The sequence below is a fragment of the Euleptes europaea genome, chromosome 14, assembly GCF_029931775.1.
Source record: "Euleptes europaea isolate rEulEur1 chromosome 14, rEulEur1.hap1, whole genome shotgun sequence".
Classification (NCBI taxonomy): Eukaryota; Metazoa; Chordata; class Lepidosauria; order Squamata; family Sphaerodactylidae; genus Euleptes; species Euleptes europaea.
In genome coordinates, this window is record NC_079325.1 from 13,035,358 (window position 1) to 13,062,893 (window position 27,536).

Genomic DNA, 27,536 nt, shown 5'->3' on the forward strand with positions numbered 1-27,536 from the left:
TAGGTCCGTCCATGCTGCCCTGTAATATCTTGTGTAAATGGCAGTTTGCTGCCACAAATAGGCAAAGCAGTGCCGCCTTGGCCAGAGAAGCCAACAGGACACACAGTCATACCAAAGAATTACAGTTTGAAATGCCACCTAAGGCAGCCCCTGTCAAGGGCTGGCCATCTACTGTCCTCGCACAGATGAATCATATGACCACACAGCATAGAAACTAACAATATTCATCTAAGTCATGCGATGATGCACAGTCCAACCAAAGTTGAACAGTCTAAGTCACATTACAATTCCACTTTAAGCACTTTCTTCTCTTACAAGCACTTACAATTTAATAGTAAATTATTTGAATAATAAATGGCGTCGACATCCATCGTTATGCCATAGTTTGAGTAAGGATAGATGCTGCATGTAGGTACCATAGTTTGTTTTATATCCATTGTTCCTGTCCTAGAAGTGATTTAACTTTATATTGATGTGTGGAATTCAGCTGAGCGGGAGCCACTCAAAATGACGGTACATTAACCAGCCAAATGGCCCTGGCTTACACATTGTGAAAATGCCACTCTTGCAGGGGGGTTTGGTGGGAGGTTTGGTCACCCGGCCTAAGCAAGTAATACTGATTCCAGTAATGAACCAAGACCCCCTGGACTGGTAATGCGAGAGAGCACATTGGGGTAGGTGAAGGGAAGACTAATCTGATTTCATTGAAGTGAAATATTCAGTGACATCAGCAGTATGCACAGTTTCTCTGATAATGAAGTTAACCATTTGCCAACTCTACAGCTTTCCCATAGTGACAGTATGGCAAAAGTAAACTGTGGCTTTATGAACACTACTAGACGACAACCTCCAGACAATGTGCTTCCTGCCCTGAGGTGCCACAAGAACATTTTTTAGGCAGCAGCTACAATAATTTGATCTCTTCCCCCCCTCCCCCAAACTCTGGTTGAGGTCTAGGAAGCAAAAATGGCTATTGGTGAATCCAATTAATATGTTCTTAATTCTGAAGATCAAAGCTAGAGTGAAGATCGCACCAGTGTTGTTGGACATGCAGCTGAGACCTTCTCATTCTGCTTATGCTTCCCATAGGATCAGCATTAAGGAAGGTTGTGGAGTTGTTGGGGGAAATTGAAGGTGATTTATTACAGGGCGCACAACATCAGAATATCCTGCTTCAAGCCCGTAAATACATTTGACCTGGAGGTTTTTTGTTTTTTTTAAATGGGGTCACATGGCTTAGAGTCAGCGTGGTGTGGTAGGTAAGAGTGGCGGACTCTTAATCTAGAGAACTGGGTTTGATTCATGTGGGGGAGTGGGGAAGCCAATCTGGTTCACCTTGTGAGGCACGTGGGGCTGAGAGAGTTTGGAGAGAACTTTGACTGGCCCAAGGTCACCCAACAGGCTTCATGTGGAGGAGTGGGAAAGCCAACCTGGTTCACCAGATTAGAGTGCACTGCTCATGTGGAGGAGTGGGGAATCAAACTGGGTTCTCCACCACACCATGCTGGGGAGTAATGGGAGTAAAAGAGCACACCTCTGACTGTTGCTAAGCAGGGCGCCCTAAGAAAGACCAACCTCTCACTCTGTCCAACTTCTGTGATATACAGTGTTGCATTTAGTTGCCATAGTGTTTGCCATATATATCATGCAAGAAGCCATCAAACTTAAAACTCAAACAATGCCTGAGGCGATCTGCCATAAGGACAGGAAAAACAGGAAAAAATAGAGCAAGGGTGGCAAATTACCGCTCTGCTCACATGCAAAGGCTCCATATATATTTATGAAGGGGAGAAATTATTGCTGTTAAACCACATTGCCTGTTGCCACCCAGGCAGGATACTCACTACAATCTACTTAGCCTAAAGGCTGTTTTATCCATATCTATGTAGCTTGGAGGGGTGTTAAAGTTAGCCATGTTCTGGCACAGTTGAGTGATGATGAAGTTCTTATCCAGTGTGACAGACTAGAGAATTAACGGTAGCCCAGCAATCTCCAGAGGGCAGAAGGGGCTGCCGTGTGCATCGCCTGTTCATTGTTGATCCCCCATTCTTTTGACACTGCGAATGAGATGGTGAGTTGAATGTATTGGAATCGCTGCATCCCCATCCCTTTTCTGTTTTCTGCTTTGGCTTGATGCTAAATGTCACAGTAGGGTGCCCCTGAAATTTAATTATGACACAGAAGGCATTTGCCTGCGCTGTTTGTTTATAAGGCTAGAAAGCCCCAGGGGGCGAAAGCCATGGAAACATGCCGAGCTTGTTCTCTGTGACACGGTGCTTCAATTAGGCAGGCCAGGCAGGTGTTCCTGGCGATGCCAGAGACACTTGGGGATTCATGTGATGTGACTTTTGGTGCATGTGCAAGGTGCCACCTTCCCTGTAAAGGAGAGTGGTGGAAGTATAAATAGGTAAACGTGTGTGCTTTTATGTATTTGTGTGGTACCCATTAAAACCAGTCACACAACTCCACACTGTTCCTTCATTTTAAAATACTTCCAACAGCACATCTGCCACAAGCATGCTCAGATGGACGGCAGCAAAAGCTTTTGTGATCCCTCTTCCTTCTGAATTCTGTTATACGTCATATCATGCTGCAGTCTATTACTCAGGAGGTTTCAACTGAACTTGAAGAGAGGAGGATCTTCTGAGACTGGATGTATTCAGAAATTATAGAGGATGTAGGCTTTTGGAGCATGGTTATGGTAGAATTAAAACATGATGAAATGTGCTCTCATAATTTTGACTCCTATTGGTAAGGTTTAATTACTAAGGAGTGCATAATGTGTGCCCTGTTTCTGTATGTTGTTTCTACAAGCAGAGAGATTTTCTGTCTCAAAAAATGAGGGCTAGGCATCATCCAATTAAATTATCATAGCCTTCCTTTGTGCATAATTAACTTGTTATTTTATTGCAGCAGGTTGTGGTGATGGCCACTAGCTTAGACGTCTTTAAAAGGATTAGCTGTGTCCAGAGTGTGTCAATCAATGGCTTATGTTATGATATACATTATGTTATACATGGCAGTTCCATTTTCAAGTAATGCCAGATGCTACTGATGAATATCAGCTGTCTCCATCCACCTGGTTGCCTCCAAGACCTGTGCACCCTCCTTCGTCTAACAGCAAATTGTACAAGGGGTGGCATTTAACAGAAGAGTAGATACAAGTTGGCATAGGAATTACGGAAAAGTTAGCCAGAAATAAATAATAGGGAAGAGTTGGAGTTTCAGGACTCCATCTCATGGTCAACCGTTTATTTCTCTTTAAGTCCCCCAGGTCCTCAAGAGTTGCACTGAATTCATCGAGAAACATGGCATTGTGGATGGAATATACCGTCTGTCTGGGATTGCTTCCAATATCCAGAAGCTACGGTACATTTGTTTTATTTATTTAATTACTGTGTTTGGGAATTTTCTGACCTGTTCTTTTTTTCTCCCCTGGAAAACATTCTCATAGATGAGATATAATTATCAACAGCATAGCACAATACACAGTAGTTTATAATAAAGCAGAACAGCACATATCTTGCTGAAATAGAAGTGCAATCAAATCCAGTCTATATTCAGATCTGTAGTTCAGCCCACATGCACAATTAACTGCCAAATGCCTGTGTAAACTAATGGGTTTTCAACACCTTCTGGAAACCAACTAAATTCTGAATATCGAGGATTGTAATTGGAAGGAGGTTCCCCAGCCTAGAAGCAGCAGGAGAGAATGCTTTTCTGCTGTAGTTGTCAGTTTAATGATAAGCGTATCTTTGGTGGTGGTCTCATGAACAGGAAGGAACGTGTGTTTTGTGTTATATTTCTTAGGTGCTGAACATGCCAACTTCAACATAGTTTCAGCATCTTTTCTGCCACCCCTTTTCAGCACACATATGGATGAATTTCCAACTAGTTCCTAAAAGAGTTGATTTTTTTTGAAGAACAGCATAGTCCAAGGGGTTCCCAACCTTTTTAAGCTTGCATCCACCTTTGGACTTCTGACAAGGGGCGGTATGTGCAGCCACAAAACAGAAGCCACAGAATGGCTGCCACAGGAGGCAGAGCCAGCCACAAAACAGCTGCTGCAGCTTACTTTCAACCACACAGTGTAGATCCTTGACTTGTGGTGGCAGCTGCTGCCAAAGTAACATTTTTAACAATTTGCAAAGCCAATCAGACCTCCAGTGGCCAACCTTGCTGTGGCCAACCTCCAGTGGCCTTGCTGGGCAAAAGCCCCACCTGGCCTGGAGGAAGAGAAAAGGAAATTCCTCTTATGGGAGGGAGACTCTCAGTGTTATTTACAGGTAGCCAAATATTGTTCTGCAGCAATTAAAATCAGCTCAGAAAAGGTTACTAGTGTTAATAAAGTTAATTTTAATTGATATAATTTTATCTGTATTTTTTACAAAGAGATTATTTTATCATGTAATGGGTTTTATTGACAAGGTTTGTATCTTTTCTGGCTAATGCCATAATAATAAATCTCTCAACCCCACTTGGCCCCATCCACTTACTTTAAAAAGAACAGTGTTGGGCACTGTGGCACCCACGGGGGCCCCGTTGGGCCCCCCCTGGCATAGCCTTTAGACCCAAATCACTTCCCACATGTTCTACAATCCAAAAAATATATCATTGGGTACGACCAGAAAGCCTCCTTTTTATTGTTCTGCAGCCATTATCCATAATTTCAGAATATAGAGCATTGTGGTGTCTGGACTGGTAAGTGATTTGCCATTTGAATTGTGGCTTATGTGGACATGAGCTTCAGAAACAGCTGTTGTCTGTGATCCCAGTTGCCTGACTCACCATGGTAGTTTCTGTTCGTCTCAGCCTGGCAAATTTGAAACAGCAATTTCCAAGCATGTTTGTCGCAAGAAACAGCCCTTCTGTTTTATGGATCTTGGTACCCTTCTCCCCCACCCCCCATTCTCTCTGGAAGACCGAGGATAATCCATGTGAATTTTTCTGAAGCTTGCACAGCTACTGAATAACTGGGCACAATCATTGGGGCGCTTGAAACTGCAGTTGGCCTCAGATGCTTCTTTGTGTTCACTATTGTAGTTTCTAGGTCGTCAGTCTGATACACAGTTTTCCATTTTGACACAAGGGGAACTTGTCAAGCATATAGAAGGGCAAGGTCTGCTGGGCAAAACCCAACATGGCTTCTGTAAGGGTAGGTCCTGTCTCACTAACCTATTAGAGTTTTTTGAAAGAGTCAGTAAGCATGTGGACAGGAATGAGCCTGTGGATATTGTGTATTTGGATTTCCAAAAAGCTTTTGACAAAGTCCCCCACCAAAGACTGCTAAGCAAACTTCATAGTCACGGGATAAGAGGACAAGTCCTCTTATGGATTGAGAGCTGGCTGAAAAATAGGAAGCAGAGAGTAGGAATCAATGGTCAGTTCTCACAATGGCGGGATGTGAGCAGTGGGGTGCCTCAGGGATCTGTGTTGGGACCGGTGCTTTTCAACCTGTTCATCAATGACCTGGAGTTGGGGTTAAACAGTGAAGTAGCCAAGTTTGCAGATGACACCAAATTATTTAGGGTGGTTAAAACAAAATCGGACTGTGAAGAGCTCCAGAAGGATCTCTGCATACTGGACGAATGGGCATTAAAATGGCAAATGAGATTCAATATGAGTAAGTGTAAAGTGATGCATATTGGGACAAAAAATCCCAACTTCACATATACACTGATGGGATCTGTACTGGCAGCAACAGACCAAGAAAGGGATCTTGGGGTGGTAGTGGATAGCTCAATGAAGATGTCAACCCAGTGTGTGGCTGCTGTAAAAAAGGCAAATTCCATGCTGGCCATAATTAGACGAGGAATAGAGAATAAAACTGCTGATATCATACTGCCCTTGTACAAATCTATGGTGAGACCACACTTGGAATACTGTGTACAGTTCTGGTCACCACACCTAAAAAAAGATATTACAGAGCTTGAGAAGGTGCAGAAAAGAGCAACCAAAATGATTAGGGGACTAGAGCAACTGTCCTATGGAGAGCGGTTAAGACGCTTAGGGCTGTTTAGCTTGGAAAGAAGGCGGCTGAGGGGAGACATGATAGAGGTCTCTAAAATTATGCATGGTTTGGAGAGAGTGGACACTCCCTCTCCCATAATACTAGAACACGGGGTCATCTGCTAAAGCTGGAGGGTGAGAGATTCAAAACAGATAAAAGGAAGTATTTTTTCACACAACGCATAGTTAAATTGTGGAACTCCCTGCCCCAGGATGTGGTGATGGCTGCCAGCTTGGAGGGCTTTAAGAGGGGAGTGGACATATTCATGGAGGAGAGGGGTATTCATGGCTGTTAGTTAGAATGGGTACTAGTCATGTTGCATACCTATTCTCTCTAGTATCAGAGGAGCATGCCTATTATTTTGGGTGCGGTGGAACACAGGCAGGATGGTGCTGCTGCACTCGTCTTGTTAGTGGCTTCCTAGAGGCACCTGGTTGGCCACTGTGTGAACAGACTGCTGGACTTGATGGGCCTTGGTCTGATCCAGCAGGGCCTTTCTTATGTTCTTATGAACTACATCCAGGAAGGAAACTGTCACTGACAATCACTGGAATTGCTTGTGCTTTAGCTGAGTACACATGGAATATATATCCTGAAATCATTTCTGGGGCAATGTCTTCTGCATTAGACGGAATCTGGTTGTGGAGACAGCAAACCAGTCAGCGTTTAAACCTACCAATACCACCTCCCAAGAAGCCACTTCATCTCAGAAAAATGTGAACTTCTAAAAGCAAAGATTCTTGTGGCTTGGGGTTTGAAGCATTTATTTCTTCCTGTAAATGAAACCCTTGCTTGCTTTTGCTTGCTTTTGATGGTATATTTTCCTGTTTTTTTCTCTCTTTGCACCTCTTCCATTTTCCTTTCTCATCTCCAGGCATGAGTTTGACTCCGAGCAAATCCCTGACTTGACGAAAGATGTATACATTCAAGATATACACTGCGTGGGTTCACTGTGCAAGCTGTATTTTCGGGAACTCCCAAATCCCCTGCTCACCTATCAGCTGTATGAGAAATTCTCAGTAAGTGCAGGATGGGTCGTATTTTTTTACTGTATAGGTGGCTTCAGTCTAAATATGAAATAGGTTCCAGAAGGGTTTCTCCTGTTTTTGTTCTTAATAAATGTTCATGATCAAAATCACATGTAGAGATTTGGCGCACTGTCCACACATATCATTGCACTATGTTCTCACGAGAATCTATTCATTGTCCTCCTGCCATAACAGGTGAGATGGCTCTCTGCCCTTGCTGTAGCTCTGGGAACAAGATGAGGGAAGGAAGTCTCTAGGGCCATCTGGAGGTTCATACGATATCTGAGAATCTCTTAAACTTGCATATCCTCTGTTTTGGTTAGAATTCCCCCAAAGAAGCGTGTTAAAATGCCATGGCTGTTATTGTATTACTAAGTGGACTGGCTAGCCTGATCTCGTCAGATCTCAGAAGCTAAGCAGGGTCAGCCCTGGTTAGTATTTGGATGGGAGACCACCAAGGAAAACCAGGGTTGCTGTGCAGAGGAAGGCACTGGCAAACCACCTCTGTTAGTCTCTTGCCATGAAAACCCCAAAAAGGGGTCGCCATAAGCCGGCTGCAACTTGAAGGCACTTTACACACACACACACAAGTGGACTGAGACTTGGGATCAAAACCCATCCCACCCCACCAATGCACTTGGACAGGGCACCATCCCCTGTAGCCTTGTGAGGGTAAAACGGCATGCATGCTGCCCTAAACTCCATGAGGAAGTGTGCATTTTAAATATGATAAAATAACATCCTTGCATCTGACTCTGGGTAAATCTGTACTTTGCAACACAATGCTTGCTAAGTTGAATGCGGGAAGTGTTTGTTCTTGCTCAGCATAATTGAGCAGTGACCTCTATGCTGGCTGTCAACAGGACAACAGGGAGCCATCAGGACACGTGACATCCTGCAGCAAATGCATTGTGATAATTTCGAAAGGGTAGCTGCAGTAGTCTTTTGTAGCAAGAGCAAAACAGAAACCAAGCGACGTCTTTTAAGACTAACCGAGTTCATTCCAGACTAATGTTTCAGGGGTCAGGCTTCACTTTTTCAGATGCGCTTGAGCAGGCTGATGCTGGAAAGACCTTGGTTAGTCTTAAAGATGTTGTTTGAGTTCCGTTTTACAAATACATGGTGTTGAGGTTTGTTGACCAGTTTAACGAAGTTCTGTTTTCTTCTAGGATGCTGTGTCTGCTGCTACAGATGAAGAACGATTAGTTAAAATCCACGATGTCATTCAACAATTGCCACCGCCCCACTACAGGTTAGGATACAGAACATACCAGTTTTTTAAAAATTGCATTTTGATTAATATTGTTTCATAATGAACATTTATAGAACTCACTGACTTTTTATCTTGACTTGAACCTCTTGTCCAAGGTCTTATTTCATTGCCCTGAATTTCTTTAATGGTGTAAGACAATGCCTTTTCCCCCTGCAGATGTGTCAACACACCTCTCCCTGTCCTGGGACACAGAATGAGACTAAGGCCATTCATGCTTATCTCAATTCATGTCATGTTTTTTTTTTTTTTTTGGGTGGGGGAGAGGGATCTGAGTCGATGTCTTCCGCTCTGCATATTCAGTATGCAATTATACAATCATTCTTAAAAGAATGGTTGACAATTCTGTTTACTTTCCAATTTTGAGCTCCTAAGATGGCTTACTTGAGGCAGCATTATTCCTCCACGTATTAAATTAAATGCTTGAGTGCACGCTAAAGGATTTATAGCAGCATAAAGTTGCCTTCTGTTTTAATTAGATTGGTAATAAGACAGGCAACATACCCTGTGCATAATCTTAGCTGAAGTTATGTAAAATGTGCTGGGCAGGGGATGAAGAATGGGGCCCATCGTAGCAGAACTGTCTCATTGTGTTAAGAAAAAGGGAATTCATGAGTCCTGCAATGTATGTTAATGAAGGTTGGGGAGAGGGATTCTACATAAAATAGCAAAATCCAGGTTGTGAAATGGGGGGGGGGGGGAATTGCAGGAAGCGTATGGCCCTTGTCTTACCTTTTAAGCAACATCCGGCAAATTTGATTATGTCAATTAAGGTGAACTGTACAAAATGTTAACGTGAGCATAAATATCCTTGCTGTAGCTGGGACAGCAGATGTACATAACTGTTAGCAGTGAAGAATAGGAGCATGCCTATTATTTTGGGTGCGGTGGAACACAGGCAGGATGGTGCTGCTGCACTCGTCTTGTTAGTCCTAGAGGCACCTGGTTGGCCACTGTGTGAACAGACTGCTGGACTTGTTGGGCCATTGGTCTGATCCAGCAGGGCCTTTTTTATGTTCTTATGTTAAGAAAGGCTGGCTAAGCGGAGCTTCAGCAGTACTCCAGTGAGGGACAAAGAGTGGGGAGGGGGGAGCGCTGGTAAAAATGAGAAGGCATAGAAGGCTGGCTCTTTTTAACATGTGTGGGTGTCCTGAATCAATGTGTGGGAATCCCAGATCACAAATGTCTTCTCCATAGTAGAAGGATTCGTGTTATTTGGGTGTTTGTACAGAATGCCATCTTAACCTTTCCCCCCATGAATTAGACATTTTTAAAATATCGGTAACAGTGGATTCTAGTCTTGGTAACAGTGGATTCAAGACTCTCAAGAGTCTTGGTGATTTTCTTGCTACTTTATTAAATGTTCCTTTAGCTCATTTCATATGGCCAGGCTTATTTATTGCTTTGCCTTACGACAGTCTGGTAGAAAGCAGACTACAGAGAATGTGTAGTCTCTTCCATGCACTCAGAACACATATTGTGTCCTCATCAGTAACAGTAGGTCTGTGGCTCAGTGGTAGAGCATCTGCTTGGCGTGCAGAAGGTCCCAAGTTCAATCCCCGGCATCTCTAGTTAAAGGGACTAGGCAAGCAGGTGATGTGAAAGATCTCTGCCTGAGACCCTGGAGAGCCGCTGCCGGTCTGAGTAGACAATACTGACTTTGATGGACCAAGGGTCTGATTCAGTATAAGGCAGCTTCATGTGTTCATGTGTACATGTTGTCTTGTTCATGGCCTGCAATGATATCCATTGACAACGTGGCACAGCAATCACAAAACATTATTTAGCAGATTATTGGCCTTCAAATTCTTACTTAGTTCCTCTTCATCTATGTTCATTGTATTTCCCATCACCATTTGGCAGCACCTTCTGTGCTTCCTTGAGGAGCATTGCAAAATTCCTGTTGGGCTGTTATTATTATGTATTTATTTTTGCCATCAAATCGCAGCTGATGATTTTATGATGACCCCCTGGTGGGGTTTTCAAGGCAAGAGACATTCAGGGGTGGTTTGTTATTCCCTGTCTCTGTCACAACCCTGGCCTTCCTTGGTGGTCTCCCATCCAAATACAGACCAAGGCCGGTCTTGCTTAGCTTTTGAGATCTGACAAGATTGGGCTAGCCTTGGCTATCTAGGTCTTAGAATAAGTAAAAGGGATCCTTTTGCATTCTGAGTTATGCTCTGAATTCTGGTTAAGATGTAATAAGACCCATGTATCATGCTCTGGCCCTGTGGAAGTGATTTGCAGCCCCAAGCATCCCAACCCTCTTGTTTCTGGATATAATCCCAAATTAGGGAGCAAACAGAGAAGTTTTAAATTTTACGTCGGGTGTCAAACTCAATTGTGACAAAGGTTGGATATGACATAAATGTCACTTGTTCAGGCCAAGCCATGCCTCGTCAGCCCAGATTGAGAATGGGTGGAGTGGCTGCCTTGGCTGGCTCGTGGGCTGGATAAGAGCTCTCAAGGGGCCGGATCTGGCCTTATGTTTGACACCCCTGTTCTAAGGTATCTTTAGTAGCTTGGCTTCTCAAAGGATGACCAGTTCCTGGAGTTACTTGAAAGGATCATCTTTCTGTGTGCTAATGTAAACTTGCTTGTGAACACTGATAATTTTTTTTTAAAAAATGTTGGATTTCACAGCTACTTCAGTTTAAACACAGAGCAATGCTTTCTCATTTTTATGGCACCACTTAAACAGATCAATCTTAATTTTTTAAAGCGCAGGAAATTTTAAAAATAGACCAGTTCTAATATAACAAACAGTTAGATGTATACTGCACAGGCTCCCTCTTGTGGCTGTCATAAAACAAAGATGCTTTACTAGTTTTCTTGGTGGCTGCTGGGATTGATCCCCCCCCCCTTTTTATTTGAATGTGTTCTTTCCAGAGGGCTGGATTTCTGCACTGTAAAAACATACCAGGCTCTGTTATTGTAACCTCTTAATTCTGCGCCTGATATTAATAGTAAATTACGTGCCATTGAGTCACAACTGATTTACAGTAGAAAAGAGCAAGAATCCAGTTGCACCTTAAGATACCTGAAGAAGTGTGCTGTGGTTCACAAAAGTTCATACCCTGCCAGAATTTTTTTTAGTCTTTAAGGTGCTACTGGACTCTTGCTTTTTTCTACTGCTTTTTTCTAACACAGCTACCCATCGTGATCTAACAGATTTACAGTGAGCCCTCGTGGGGTTTTCAAGGCAAGAGAGGAGCAGAAGTGGTTTGCCCGTTGCATAGCAACCCTGCTCTTCCTTGGTGGTCTCCCATCCAAGTACTAACCATGGCTGACCCTACTTAGCTTCCAAGCTCTGACAAGCTTGGGCTAGTGTGAGTTATTCAGGCTGCTGCTATGAATTGTACATGGGCACATTAACTAAGATTACATTTATCTAGTTAATGCAGGTTGTGTGGAGGTGCATAAGAGTGCAGAATTTGCTATTGTGTGTTGACATTTTGGTTGAGGGACACAGGCTAGGAATATATGAATCAGTACTGGTGGAAGTTTGTACTAATTGTGATTTGTCGGGATGCCTGTTTCACTGAGCAGAACCACCCTTTTTGTAGCCGCCTGGCCATATAGACAGCTGTATTCGGACAGTATCATCCCTAATGGAGGGCAGAGAGAAGGCAAGGAGGTCTACCAGGATTTGCTACATCAAGTCAGACTTTACACACAACCCAACATTTAAACAATCCACAGTTTATTGTGATGTCTCAATGCAGTCCACATGCCTTATAACGTAGTCAAGTAGCATCCAAATATGTAGTCATATGATAGCCTGTTGATTAAAACTGTATCACAGTGTATTGGTCAACCCTGCATTTCGCCTGCCTGCTGTTGCATTCTGGCACTTTAATAAGAGCCTGTGTTGCTGCCTTTGCTGACAGTCTGATCAGAAAGATGTAAATTGTTTTTCAGAAAGCTGATATCGGTTTGGAAACATCCCTGAAGTGTTTCCTTCCTGCTCCTAAAGTAATTTATATTAATTATTTTTTCCCTGTTTTGTGAATTGCAGAGTGATAAACATTACCTGATGCAGAGGGCTTGCTTTCTCCCACTAACGATCACGCTCTGCCTCTCATTTTCTAGGACGCTGGAGTTCCTGATGAGACACTTGGCTCATCTGGCTGATTACTGTGCCATCACCAATATGCACACAAAGAACTTAGCAATCGTCTGGGCACCAAACCTACTGAGGTACTATTTTCTGCATCAGAATTCAGGACGATTTTGTATTTCGTTTCCATAGGAAACTGGGAAAGTTTCCTATGGAAAGTTTTCCATCTGAAAAACTGTTGATATTAAAATGAAGTGTTTGATACTTGGGAGCGGGATGTGGTTACTGTGTCTGAGCCCTTGATGAAAGCAATACTTACTTTAATTATATTGTTCACACGGCCAATTTGGCCCTGAACAACGTCACACTGAGATCAAAATAGAAAGGGGGGGGAGGAAGGAACTATCTGAATAGCTCATAAGGAAATTAGTATTTTTTAATCTTAATTGACTGGGAAAGAAATTTGGCAACTGCCAATGTAATATTAAAATCCACCCCTGCTAAAATAACCCTCAGATTATCCAGTTTAGAGACAGATTCCCGAATAAAAGGCTTTATGATGAAAGCAATGAAACCCATTCCATTCATTCTATTTATGGTCCTAATGCAGAGGTTTACTGATGCCATTGTGCTTATATCATTTGTTGTATTTTCCCCATCTTGATACATTGTATGAATAATAAGGTTTTGAATGTACAGTGATTTTTTTTTCTTTCTCTGCGTTTTTCATTAGAATCTCACTTTTTCTCATTTGGTGGGTGCCAGTTGGTTTTATTTGGCATCTCTCCGCTTTCATTTTGTCTTCCTTCATAGTTGGGTGCTTCTTTTGTGTTGGCATTTCTAAAATGCCTACCTGAGTAAGCCTAGCTCACATGATTTATCCATACTTTTTTCATGAGGGACAAGAAGAAGAAATTGGTTTTTATATGCCGACTTTCTCTACCACTTAAGGGAGAATCAAACCAGCTTACAATCACTTTCCCTTCCCCTCCCCACAACAGACACTCTGTGAGGTAAGTGGGGCTGAGAGAGCTGTGACTAGCCCAAGGTCACCCAGCTGGCCTCATGAATAGGAGTGGGGAAACCAACCCGGTTCACCAGATTAGCCTCTGCCGCTCATGTGGAGGAGTGGGGAATCAAACCCAGTTCTCCAGATCAGACTCCACCGCTCCAAACCACCGCTCTTAACCACTACACCACGCTGGTGTTTGCAAGTGGAGCTTAATTTGTTCCCATGGGAACGTACATGCTGTGATGAAATGCCTTAGCGATATCATTTTAAATAGGTGTGTGAGGTTTTTAATATGTATATTTAGGAGAGGTATCGAGTTATTTTAATTGAAATTGCAAAACAAGAGTCTCTTGGTTGACAAAGAACTGGTACAGGATCAGTGGCATTTGAAGCCCTGGCAACCCAGTGAGGGAGGGTACTTTTTGATATCCAGAGGGGAGGAAGAGGAGCTGACCTTTGGGTAATAGCAATTATGATGAAGTCTAGGAAGTTAGAAAGAGAAATGGCTTCAGTTAACAGTCTAGCAGTCGTTAGAGCATCAAGATCTGTTGCAGTTAATCCAGATGTTTGAGCTCAGCAGAGAAATATGGATGTTAACTTCTCAATCAATACCTTTGCTCATGTTGCTCAAAAATTGTAATAATGATAATAGTCTGAATTGGCAGTGTTTTCCCATTATGATTTCTTTTTAAATAATTTATTGCTTTTACAATATATTAACAACGTATCATGTCTATTATCCACTTAACAAGAAAGGGGCGGGAAGTGGTCTGTCCCTAATCTAGGACCTTACCGAAAGCTTTAGTAACGCTGATGCAGCATGTTCGGAACTACAGTTTAAAGATAATATCTCAGTGCTGGCAGCAGTAAGAAGGCAGCGGTAGTTGGCAGGGTAAAGATCAGTGAAACATCCTGCTTGGGTGTGTTATGTGGGCATAATAGGTGGTTGCAGAGTGACATGGAGGCTGTTTTGCTACATTTTTAGGTTTTGTGATTTTGGGGAGAAGGAATATGAGTCAAATATTCACTGCTGTGATCCCTAACATGTAGATCCTGTGTGCTGGAATTGCGTGTTAGACTTATACAGCGTGGGGTAGTGGTTAAGAACAGTGGACTCTAATCTGGAGAACTGGGTTTGATTCCCCACTCCTCCACGTGCGCGATGGACTCGAATCTGGGCTTGATTCCCCACTCCTCCACATGAGCAGCTGATTCTAATCTGGTGAACCGGGTTGGTTTCCCCACTCCTACACATGAAGCCTGCTGGGTGACCTTGGGCTAGTCATAGTTCTCTTCTAACTCTCTCAGCCCCACCTACCTCAAGGTGTCTGTTGTGGGGAGTGGAAGGGAAGGAGTTTGTAAGCCAGTTTGATTCTCCTTAAAAGGCAGAGAAAATCAGCATATAAAACTGCTACAGAATTCTTGAGTCTCTGAGCATCTTCTGACTCTCAGCTGTGCAAGTAAGGATAGATTAAGTTAGGTTTTCATTTCCAGTAACTCGCTTCATCTGAAGTTCTTAAGGCTTCTTGTTATGAAACCACTTGGAGCACTAGGGTGAGCATAGTTAACTAGAGTGAACTGGCCTAGAAAACAACTAGAAGATGAGTTTTTTTGCATTAAAAGGGAACTGCTCAGCTGTAAACGGGAAGCAGCACTTTTTTTGCCTATGAAAGACAGAAGAACACCCTGCTAAATGTGAAGCTATTGTGTATAATGACACAGCATTAATTTCACCTGTATAGAATTTCATCCATTTTCTGTTGCTTTTGTTAATATTTATTATCTTCTTTTCCTGCTTAGATCAAAGCAGATAGAATCTGCCTGTTTCAGTGGGACAGCTGCTTTCATGGAGGTTCGAATCCAGTCAGTGGTTGTGGAGTTCATTCTCAATCATGTGGATGTCCTTTTCAGCTCCAAACTCAGCTCGGTTATTCGAGAGAGTGCAGGTATGTTTCCCCAGGTCGAGACCCAGTTGAAATTCAGAGCGTTCTGGTAGCATGTACAACACCAAAGAATGCCATTTTCATAGTTTATTACAGCCAAATGTGAAATGCAGCCTAACATTTCCTGCTGTCAGTAATCATCCTTCCTTTTATTGATGTCACTTCAGGCTAATGGTGCTTATTAAATGTAAGAAGTGGAAGTTGCAGTTTGATATCAGAAGGTGACCTCTGTTAATTGCCATGTGGTTTTTCCTAATCTTGGCACTTCAAGCTTGTCAGTGTTAATAACTGAGCTGCACCTTCCCCTTTGATTCTTAGTTTGAACTCTACCTGTACTGTTCCATTCTGGAAGATTTGCTTTTAACTGAGCCACCTCCGAGTATTCTCGTTGCTCTTAGAAAATTGTTCAGACTCTTTATTAGAGTTAAAAATGGGCCGTGGGTAATTCATGTAATTGTCTTAATTGGTGTACCAGCTTAAATTTAATTTGTGGATAAAACTTTTGAGCTTGCTTGCTGAATGGCATGTCAGGGAACATTAGGCAACTTGCAAAGATCTCTCTGTGTTATGTAGGCTGCCTTCCTTAAAACACCTGCAGGGAACAGCAACCTTTATTCCAATATCCAATTTGCTGGGGTGGGGAGTAAAAAGCAAATTGTGAATCAAACTAACCAACCCTGTTTCCTATTGAAACATGATCTAAAAGGCAGGAAAAGTAATAATAAAATTAACTCATTTGCAAACCTCAAACCAATTTTTTTTATTTATTACAGTATTTACAGATTACCTTTCTAAAAAAAAAAAGACTCACGGTGAATATTTTCACATTTCAAGGCAATTTATTTATTAAGTGTTTTTTCCATTATTTCCTCTTCCCCCCCCTCTTAAAATTCAAAGCTATGAATTGGATCAAACCAACCATAAATGGTGCTAGCTCACAGAAATGCTCTGTGCTGCTTTCTCCTTCCCACTGTGCCAGTCAAAAGTTCACAATGGGCGTGTGTATGTGTGTGGCCCCATCCAAGCTCTTTGGAAGAAGGATGGTATATGAGACGGTACAGGTGATTTAATGGAGAGCTGGTTGGGGAGGGGTCCTACCAGATGGGCTGAGGAATGCTCAGTACAGGTTGAGTATCCCTTATCCAGACATCCAATATCCAGACTTATCCAAAAACTGGACCTTTGGAGCCGGCATGCAGGCATTACTCACAGGCCCTCAGCAGTGCCACTGATGGTTCAATGTACACAAAATTATTAAAAATATTATTTAGAGTTATATTCAGGCTATGTGTATAAAGTATATCTAAGACATAAATTAATTTTGTGTTTAGACTTGGGTCCCATCTCCAAGATATCTCATTATGTATATGCAAAAATTCCAAAATACAGAAAGATCCGAAATTCGGACTGCTTCTGGTCCCAAGCAGTCCAGATAAGGGATATTTAAACTGTAATGCCCAGCGGTCATTTCTAATACAGATTTAGTTGAAATAATGTGGTTTAGAAACATAGAGCTGGAAGGGACCTCAAGGGTCATCTAGTCCAGCTCCCCCTGCACAATGCAGGAAATTCACAACTACCTTCCCCCAGTCCCCCGTGACCCCTTCTATGACCAGAGCATAGAATTGGGTGGTTTTATAATTGCTGCATTTTACAGTGCTCTAGAGGGCAACTTCCTTTCTCATTTGTTAGAATTTTAATCACTTCAAAACATCTTGTTCTAGCCTCCCAATGTCTGATCCATGCCCTTTCCCACCCACTGCTCATCTTTACCTGTCTTGGGGTTCTCTTGCAGGCCACAGCTCTTTGTCACGGCCTAAATCTCTGCTGGTATCTTCTCCCTCAACAAAACTGCTCACGCTGGAGGAAGCACAAGCGAGGACTCAAGCCCAGATAAATTCGCCCATCGTGGCAGACAGCAAGTACATCGAAGTGGGTGAAGGACCCGCTGCTCTACAGGGGAAATTCCACACTATCATAGACTTTCCATCTGAAAGGTAGAGAGTCTCTTTCAGAGGTTTCCTGTCACTCACATTCGAGCTAGGAGGCCGGCTTCGGCCCTTACGTTTGCCTGCCCCAATGACACACACTCTACTAATTGCTCAAAGAATCCAGAAGACACATTTTGCTGTTTCTACTGTTTGAAGCCCTGGACTAGGTAGCTCCCACTCCTCTTGAGGATTGACGTCCCCTCCCCCATGTCATTTAAGTCCATCAGTTCCAAATTCCCCGTATGCCTCTACCAAAAGACAGTAGCTGCTCAGAAAAAAGCTTTTATTCTTCTTTGACCTCTGGCAGTATTTCTGGGAGTTGCAGTGGGTAGGCCTGTGACAGGGGGAGAGACTGGCTCAGCGATAGAGCATCTGCTTGGCATGCAGAAGGTCCCAAGCTCAATCCCTGGCATCTCCAGCTAACAGGATCAGGTAGGAGATGATGTGGAAGACCTCCACCCTAAGACCCTGGAGTGCTGCTGCTAGGCAGAGGAGGCAATACTGACCTTGATGGACCAGTGATCTGATTCAGTAGAAGACAGCGTCATGTATGACTGTGCTTGTGTAATGTAGACAGCTTTGTCCAAAGGCCTAAGCCAAAGGGAAGAATGGGACAGGGAAGCATGGAAACAGTTTATTAATGTAAAGTGTGGGGTAATCATATATTTGGGTAAGATGGGAGGCAAGAGAATTCTTCCGACACTTGACTTGGCACTAATGGACCTTGTGACCCTTGATTCAACCCCCCAAGCACAGATTTAAAGTTTAATTATTCTTTTAATAACCTTCCTCATCTCATCCAAAGGATAAATCGTGAGCCTTTCTAGAACATACAGTTCCTTCCTCTTTCTAAATAGTAAAAATATTATGTGGTGTATGTTGATGCTACTAGAGACAAGGAGCATGAAACAATATGTTCTGCGACTTTACCAATTTTCATGGGGGCAGTAGGGTTTACTTTGGACAGCGTAGCACATTCTGCCAGCCTCTTAATGTGGACTCGTTCCTGCTGCCTCACTCCAGGAAGAGACCGCCAAGTAAGATGAAGAAATCTCCGGTTGGAAGCTGGCGCTCCTTCTTTAACCTAGGGAAATCCTCGTCTCTCTCCAAGCGGAAATTACAGCGCAACCCGAGTGAGCCTTCTGAAATGAAAGCCATAGCCCTGGCAGGTAAGCTTGTCGGTTAGCATGACAGCAAGGACTCTAAGCCATTATTAACCTTATACAGGTAGAGTATCCCTTATCCAGACATTTCATATCTGGACTGATCCAAAAACTGGACCCTTCGAGCTGGCATGCAGAAAGATCCATGCTGCCTGCTTTCAATATCTCCCCTCACCTTGAAAAATAAAATACAGTGTACACTGTATCGCAGAGGGAGACTGAAAGCCTGCTGTTGTTAGTTAGTTCGTTGTTGCTCTTGTTTAACAACTGATACAGTGTACACTGTATCGCAGAGGGAGACTGAAAGCCTGCTGTTGTTAGTTCGTTGTTGCTCTTGTTTAACAACTGATACAGGTATTCTGGTGAGATAGTTACACCTTTGCTTTCTGAAGATTCAATGTACACAAAATTATTAAAAGCATTGTTTAAAATTATATTCAGGTGATGTGTTTAAAGTGTATATAAAAGATAAATTAATTTGGGTCCCATCTCCAAGATGGTTCAAGGTTGACTCAGCCTTCCATCCTTCCGAGGCCGGTAAAATGAGTACCCAGCTTGCTGGGGGTAAAGTGTAGACGACTGGGGAAGGCAATTGCAAACCATCCCATCAAACATAGTCTGCCTGGTAAACGTCGGGATGTGATGTCACCCCGTGGGTCAGTAATGACCCGGTGCTTGTACAGGGGACTACCTTTACCTTTTATAAAGAATCATAGAATCATAGAGTTGGAAGGGATCACCAGGGTCATCTAGTCCAACCCCCTGCACAGTGCAGGAAATTAACAACTACCTGCCCCCACATCCCCAGTGACCCCAGCCCTCCCCCTGCCATGCAGGATTCCACAATCAAAGCACTCCCGACAGATGGCCATCTAGCCTTCTTAAAAACCTCCAAAAACAGGGACTCCACCACCCTCCAAGGCAGCACATTCCACCATCGAACAGCCCTCACCGTCAGAAAGTTCTTCCTAATGTTTAGGTGGAATCGCGTTTCTATTAGTTTAAATCCATTACTCTGTGTCCTAGTCTCTGGAGCAACAGAGAACAAGCTAGTTCCCTCATCAACATGACATCCCTTCAAATATTTAAACATGGCTATCATGTTCATCGGATAAAGCTAGAAGATGCTGTATCCAACCGATTTAAGAACAGTTGCCAGTTGCTTGTATTTGTGAGGCTAGAAAATGCATTTCAGTTTAAAGGGGAAATGGTATGTGTACGCACACACATTTGTTGAATGTATTCAACTGTTTTATGTTTTGGCTGTCCAGGAGGACGAGGAGACAGTGGGACCCTGCGCTCCGCCAAGAGTGAAGAGTCCCTCTCGTCGTTACATGCCATAGATGGTAAGATACTACACTTGGAACACTGCCTATGACTTGTAGAAAAGGAGTTTTGCGATTGTCAGAGGCTCAAAATCACAGAGAGCTAAACTCTGAGCACAGATGGAAGAAAATAAAGTCCTGGTTGTAATTTTTTTAAGTGTTATTAATAAAAATGAACAGTCAACAGTAGATATATACTTAAACTAAAAACATAATCTCATAAAGTCACATAAAATACTTTACAACCCTGCATCCATAGCCACTTCTCACTTAACTGAAACTATCTACTTGTCTGCATCATAGTAGAAGACATCCTAGAAACTGATTAACTGTTTGCATCGCTGTATAAGAATTTTCTGATACAATGTTGTACAGTTCACTCGAAAATGTTTTGGAGACAACATGGGGAAAATGGTGCGGGCAGAAGAACATAAGACATTTCATTAAATGTCTCACAAATGTTTCATCATTTAGTGCGGAAATGCCCTATATCTTATTATAAAATGGACATTTCCATTCTTTGAATGGTTCTTGTCCATAACAGGTCTACACTATGAATATCATTATTATTTTTTGGTAAGCGGTTAGCTTCACTAAAATTTACACCTCTTTTATTTTTGACAACCAATCATGTATCTAAGGGGAGGTTTTTTGGTTCCACTGCCTAGCAAAGACCATTCTAGAAGTCCTGGTTGTAATTTATATATCTGTAGTGTAAAGAGCAAAGCACCATTTCGTATGATCAGCCATTATTTCAGTGAATGTTTTGCTCTCTGTCTTATCTTCCTAGGTGAATCTAAATTGTTCCGGCCCAGAAGACCGCGGTCCAGTAGCGATGCCTTGTCTACCTCCTTTAACGGGGAGCTCTTGGGGAACATGAACCGCTGCAATTCCTACGACAACCTGCCCCATGACCAGGAGAGCGACGGGGAGGAAGGGCACATCCACGTCCCCGCTCTCATCTCCCCGCGGTCAGCCGAGGACGTTGACCTGAGCCCGCCTGAGATCGGTGTGGCGAGCCTGGATTTTGACCCCATGTCTTTTCAGTGCAGCCCTCCCAAAGCAGAGTCCGAGTGTCTCGACAGCAGCACCTCCATGCTGGAGTCTGTAGACTTTAATAAGGATAGACAGAGCACCTTTAAGAAGGAGCTGGACTCCGGCAGCCAGTCTCAGACGCCGGGCAGTGCCACGAGCTCTGAACCAGTCTCCCCCTATCAAGAGAAGACCATGAGTCACTTCTTCACGCTAGACTTGAGTACGACGGAAGACAAATCATCCAAGCCCCAGTTGTTCTCCGAGAAGGCAGGCCACGCCTTTTCCCCCAAGATGGAACGGAAGCCGCAGAAGTCTCCGCCCCAAAATGTATTAGAGCCCGTCTCCTTCGCTCTACCCAGCCGGGTACCAGATGTCATTGGCGGCTTATCCGGGAGCTTCGGTGTGCCAGAGTGGACTAGAGGGAACTCCAGCACCAGCGAGGCCCTGAGCAGGTCCCCACCGGAGATGATAATATCACCCTTGAAAGCCATTGAGCTGAGGCCAGGTGAAGGACACCACAGCCAAGAGCTCCAGAGCCAAGGAGACACTAGGAAAGCCGAACTCCAAGAAGAGGTGGAGCAGCCCCTGGCCAGCAGCAGCCAGAGTAAGCCTGTACCTTCTGGACAGACGCAGCCAGGTACAGTGTGTTTTCCTCCATTCTTTCTTTAAGTTCGCATGGGACCAGCTCTCTCACTTCTCTGCGTGCCTTTAAAAGAGGGGGGAAGCAGATCTGGTTAATGACAAAGCAAGAGTGTGTGTCTTCCAGAGCGTGTGGAGGTTGCTCGGGTCCCGGTAGGGGGCGCTAAAGGAACCCAAAGCTTCTCTGCGGCCTCTTTGCATCGCAAAAAAAAGTGCTTGAATATTTTATATATCCCTGTATCTTTTCACTCTTTCATAACACAAAACGATCTCTTGCGGCCCTTGCAAACCAATATACCAACTGATAGAATCTTCTGGTTTTAAACTAAGTAAATAAATGAGTTAAATAAAATCTGTCTACACTTGAAGAAGGGACCTTTTGGCCAAAAGTAACCTGTGATTAATTGTGCAACAGATCCCGTCACAGGATCTGACTTTTTCTTTCTGCGTTACCTACTGCCTAGCTATCTAGGAATGCTACAGGAACCTTTTTTAGACAATCTCTTGTGCTTTTTTTCCACGCCGAACCGCTGTCCTGTTTGCATGTATAACTGAAGACGCACTTTGTCACGCCACGGAGTTGCCACTGTGAAATGTTGGAAGAATCTATTTTTGTAATGGTCTATAGGAATTGCTCGCTCTCCTTACAGGATAACGTAAATCATTCTCTTCTCTTTTGTTTTTTCTGCTCTTCCTCCCACTAGGAGTGGTTGCCCTCGACTCCCCCCAGGATCCCGTGCCAGTCAGTTCTGTCTCTGTTGTCCCTCCTCCTCCACCGAAAAATGCAGCACGCATGCTAGCCTTGGCCCTAGCAGAGTCTGCCCAGCAAGCCTCTGTTCAGTCCAACAGGAAACCAGATGCTCTTTCAGACTGTATCACCTATGCAGAGGTGGAGAGCGGAGGAACTGTAGAAATGTTCCATCCATATTCTGGTGTCACTCCAGAGAAGCTTCAACTCTATGCTGCTCTGCCAGAGAATCAGCTCAGTTTTCAGCTCAGTTTTCAGGCTGCCACTCCTGGAGACCACCACAGAAGTGGACTACCTGTAGACCAGGGCTTTCCTGACAGTGGCATGCCCGAGGGCAGCAGCCATTCTCACGTTGGCACACCCGGAAATCGGGACCACTCCCTTCTCCCTACTGACATTCCTGGAGAGCTGCAAAGTGGCACAGATATGGGCTGGGACCACTCCCACTTCCATCCTCGTGGGTCGGGGGAGACTCACCACCTCGCTCACTCTGTTCTGTCCGAGGGTCAGAACCACCCTCACCTTTGCGCTCGGGGAGCGGTGGAGCCAGAGCCACCCACCGCAGAAGCACCTGCACAAAACTCTCACCTCCACGGCAGCCTCCCTATGGATAAGAACCAAATCCAGACCAACAAGCTTCACTTTCCTGTCTGCACCGCAGAAAATATGTATCAGTTTCTTCCTGCAACCATTGGGGAGAAAACAGCCACAACGGTTGCTGCATACATGACGACGGTTCCGGTGACAGCAACCGAAACGGAACCTGTAGCATCCGGCCAGCACGGTCCCATCCATCCTGCCGCGGCAACTCCCAATGGCACATGGGGAGATGTTGCGCTCATGACTGCTCAGCACGCTCTTGCCGCCAGCCATGCAGCCCCAGCGCAGAGACCGGGAGAGCATCAGCCCGCTGTGGGACAAGCGCCGGTGACAGCCGTCAAACCTCCCAGTGGCCTGGGCCAGGTAAAAGTCCCTCTGCCCAACCCTAAGGCAAAGCCTTATAAATCTTGCACACTTGCAGCTTGTTTGGTGATAAAAAAATATCTTAGGGATAAACACTTCTTTGCCATTCCCCACCTGCCAATTTAGTTAAATTGTGGAACTCCCTACCCCAGGATGTGGTGATGCCTGCCAATTTGGAAGGCTTTAAGAGGGAAGTGGACATGTTCATGGATAGGACTATCCATGGCTACTAGTCAAAATGACTACTAGTCATGATGCACACCTATTCTCTCCAGGATCAGAGGAGCATGCCTATTATATTAGGTACTGTGAAACACAGGCAGGATAATGCTGCTGCAGTCGTCTTGTGTTGTGGGCTTCCTAGAGGCACCTGGTTGGCCACTGTGTGAACAGACTGCTGGACTTGATGGGCCCTGGTCTGATCCAGCATAGCTTTTCTTACGTTCTTATGTACCTATTTCTTTTTAATACATACTTTCCATAAATATTTTCCTCCTGGCACTTGGAGAAGACACAATTTGGCCAAGCTGTTCCTAGAAGGAAATTGAATATTTGCAAATATCATTCCTAGAAACAGCTTGGCAACTCTTCCTAAGACTTTTCAGGAAAAGTCAGCTGATTGATTATGCATTGAGAATTACATCCAGAATTGGTTGAAGTGTGGAGTTATCACAATGGAAAGTGTGGTGGAAAGCAACTTAGCAGTAAGTTGTATCATCATACCTCCCATTGATTAAGTTTCATAGTTGATGGAGGCTCCTAGAAGTGTTTATGCCTTTCTCCTTCTAATAGGCAAATTGAAGTGCCTGTTAAGCATACTTTGTGTGTGTTATGTGCCATCAAGGGTCTTCTGTCTTATGGTAACCTTATGAATTAATGACCCCCAAAACATTATGTCATTAATAGCATTGCTCTGGTCTTGCAAACTGAAGGCCATGGCTTCCTTTATTTAGTCAAGTATTCTTTGGTTTCTTGATGTTTATATGCTTGGGGAATAGACCTTTTCCACTGATAGTTTGCCCCACTTCCCTTCATGTCCTGCTGGCGCTGCGGCTGTATTAAAAACCTTGGTTAGTGACGGATCAATAAGGTTTGCTTAAAGTTCCAATTTTAACCGCTTTCCTGTTGAAGGGTAAAGAATGCTACACCTTCTAGTACAGCTGTCAGTCACTCCTAGCTATTCTTTTGGATGGGATATTGAACTACTTCCACCATCAGCAGCGGTGTAGCAGGAAGAACTGGAGGTGCTCATGTAGGGGCTGTATGTAGGTTTTTAAGCTGAGGCTAGATGGCCATCTGTCAGCAGTGCTGATTCTATGACCTTAGGCAGATGATGAGAGGGAGGGCATCTTGGCCATCTTCTGGGCATGGAGTAGGGGTCACTGGAGGTGTCTGGGGATGTCTAGTTGTGAATTTCCTGCATTGTGCAGGGGGTTGGACTAGATGACCCTGGTGGTCCCCTTCCAACTCTATGATTCTCAAGGAGGCTGTACCCCAGAGGACACTGAAGTATATGACTGTGCTGAGGGGCTGAGGTCACAACTAATCTTTGGTTTGCTTTGTCGCAGCAGGCACAAGAAGAGGCGACTCCAGAGAAACTGCCTGAGCCACGGTCAGCTGAGCCAGCTCTCGTTTTCATCCCCGAGGGCAGTGCTACTATCCAGTGTACGACGGCCATCCCTGTAGCCACGCTCCATCAAGGCCACTTGGAAAAGCCCCGTGAGAACGCCAGAGCTCCCACTTTGCACTTGCGTTCTGAATCTGTCCCGGCTCACTCCTATGGATTTACACCTCCAGTCCCGCCTGTGAGGACAATAGAGAGTAAAATTGCTGCAGCCATGCATTCAAACAGTGCAGATCCTATTAATCCCTCCAGTTACCATTCCTTTCTTGCTGCTTCTTCTCTGCCGTCATCAGTGGAGGACGCTCTGCCGCCGCCTCCCCCACCCAAACACGCCTCTCTTCAGTCTTCATATTTCTCACATTCCAAGTCCGAGAACACCCCGGAGCCCCCAGCATTGGACAACTGTGTGCATCACAAGCCTACATCCATCCACCAGTACAGGGCCGAAAGCATCCCGCCGCACCTGTATCACAGCAAGTCCGAGCAACATCCCGGCTGTCCTTCTCTGGCGGAAACCCCCACGTCTGCGGTTCCCAGGTACAATGTGTACGCCTCACAAGGGAAGAGCGCCTCTGTCCACCACTCCAAGCCTCGCAGCCGGGTGGAGTACATGTCCTCCATGAGCCCTACGATGAGGAGCACCAGTTACGTAGAGGAGACGCCGCCCTACCCCTCCATTCGGCGCGTGCACTCGCTGCACGTTGCTACTCCGTCCACCATCCGATCAGTTCCCATATCCCGTACGGAGGTGCCTCCTGATGATGAGCCGCTCTACTGCCCAAGGCCTCTCTACCAATTTAAGCCATATCAGCCCCATGCGGACTATCACGTCACCCAGCTGCAGCCTTACTTTGAGAATGGCCGTGTTCATTATCGGTATAGCCCCTACTCAAGCTCCTCCAGTTCTTCCTGCTACACCGCTGCCGACGGTGGGTTTTATGATCTGGATCCGTACGGAACAGTGCGACTGAGGCAGTGCCATCCTCTCTCTGGTCGAGATTTTGCATCTTACTCCAGGCTGCAGGGCAAAGGCTTGTGCCGCTATCCTGGCCTGCCGCTGTACCCCCGGGGTGGCCTCGCCAGCCACCTGACTGGCAAAGAGCACAGCTTCATCAGCCGGGACGTGCCGCCCGCTCCGGATGTCAAACCCATGTATGTCTCCTGGGATCTGGAGGACATGGAAAAGTATCGTATGCAGTCCATCCGCAGGGAAAGCCGTGCACGCCAGAAAGTGAAAGGGCCTGTCATGTCCCAGTATGACAACGTAGCCCCCTTGCTGCAGGACGAGTTGCGAACGGTCGATGTTGTTCACTTGCGCAGTAAATCTGATCCTGGGAAAACTGGCCTTCTCACTGTTGCTGATGGGAAAGAAGGAAGGTATCCTTGCAAGGTTGGGACCCCTGAGGGGGACGAACGCTACTATGTGCCACATCCGGACACCGACTTAGACAGATCCCATTACCATGGAAACTATGGGAATGGGCAGTCTGAGAAACCTTCCCTCCCTCAAAAGCAAAGCAGCATCAGGAACAGGAAACCACACGAGGCGGGTTGTAATTCGACCGAGCACAGAACGCATCTTCAGCACGACGTGAGCCATAGGCAGCCCCTGGAATCTAAAAACGGGCCCCTGTATGCTGATTACCGACCAAAGGGGCACCAGGAGCCACTGGAATCGATGGCCTACCAGCACTCTGGTGGCGGGAAATACGTTCCAGCCAGCCACGATGCCTTGAGACTGAATCATAAAGAGCTGAAGCTGCCAGAGGACAGGCCCGAAGCAGAGCGGCCTCGAGCCAGGCAGGCCGCTGCTGCTGCTGAAAAGCACACCAGAGACTGCTACAAAGAGGGCGAGCACTATGGGCAGCCCGCGGCACCGCCCCCGAAACCAGAGCGGAGCCACAGCCTCCGGCTCCAGCACCCCGAGAGTGTAGAGCGGGACCCCGGCCTCCTTTACCCGTACCAAACCCTCGGCAAGCGCCAAAGCACCATGACTGTGGTGTCGCAGTACGATAATTTGGATGACTACCATACCATGCCTCAGCACCAAAGAGGGGGCTATGCTGGAGGAGGGGGGTTCGTCCCCCCCTTTTCGCATCCGCACAGCAGGACCTATGCCACGGCCTTGGGCCAGGGGGCCTTCCTTCCCTCCGAGCTCTGCCTGCAGAGGCCTGAGACTGAGATCCATGCGGAGTGAGGCTCAAGGGGGCGGGAGGGATAGAGTGTGAGCAGCCTCTGCTGGACAGCGGACTGTTTTATTTTTTCAGTGATACACAACCCCCCCATCAGAACGACTCCCACCATTAACCCCCCACTCGTCTTGTGCCCACTCAGCTTCCCCCCCCTTCTCCACCGCCCCAGTTCTCCACCGCTTCCAGGTTTTTATATAGTAAATGTATAGTTTTCTCTCGCGTTGTCTAAAGGTAGGTTGGAGCAATTGTGCAGGCTTTTCTTAAAACTTGAAGGCGGGAAGAGTTGTGCCCATGAATGGTTCTTTTGTTCCTTAGTTTGAAATGATGGCATTTCCCATAGCCTTTGGAGATCCGTGCATGACATAATGTGTAGATGGTTTAATGCAGACATTTCATCTCGTCCTTTGTATGTGATCACTAGACAGAGATTTATGGAATGGCAAGCTTTTTAAAAAGTAAATACTTTAACTTGGTCCTTTCAAGCTTAATGTACCAAACTTGTGGGGGGGGGGGGGGAAGAGATAAATGGTTTC

The 27,536-nt window shown here is 45.1% G+C and overlaps 1 protein-coding gene across 1 annotated transcript in view; it reads left to right on the forward strand.

Moving 5' to 3' along the window:
* Positions 1–27,087, forward strand: part of ARHGAP32 (Rho GTPase activating protein 32) — a 166,902-nt gene extending 139,815 nt beyond the window's left edge. Inside the window, exons 13-23 of the mRNA XM_056860465.1 lie at positions 3,267–3,369; positions 6,885–7,029; positions 8,208–8,290; positions 12,401–12,508; positions 15,181–15,326; positions 17,119–17,320; positions 18,338–18,483; positions 19,749–19,823; positions 20,593–21,474; positions 22,181–23,187; positions 24,759–27,087. Of these exons, the coding sequence (XP_056716443.1) occupies positions 3,267–3,369; positions 6,885–7,029; positions 8,208–8,290; positions 12,401–12,508; positions 15,181–15,326; positions 17,119–17,320; positions 18,338–18,483; positions 19,749–19,823; positions 20,593–21,474; positions 22,181–23,187; positions 24,759–27,008 (5,147 nt within the window). The 3' untranslated portion in view covers positions 27,009–27,087. The remainder of the gene's footprint in view (positions 1–3,266; positions 3,370–6,884; positions 7,030–8,207; positions 8,291–12,400; positions 12,509–15,180; positions 15,327–17,118; positions 17,321–18,337; positions 18,484–19,748; positions 19,824–20,592; positions 21,475–22,180; positions 23,188–24,758) is intronic.
* Positions 27,088–27,536: the final 449 nt, after the last annotated feature.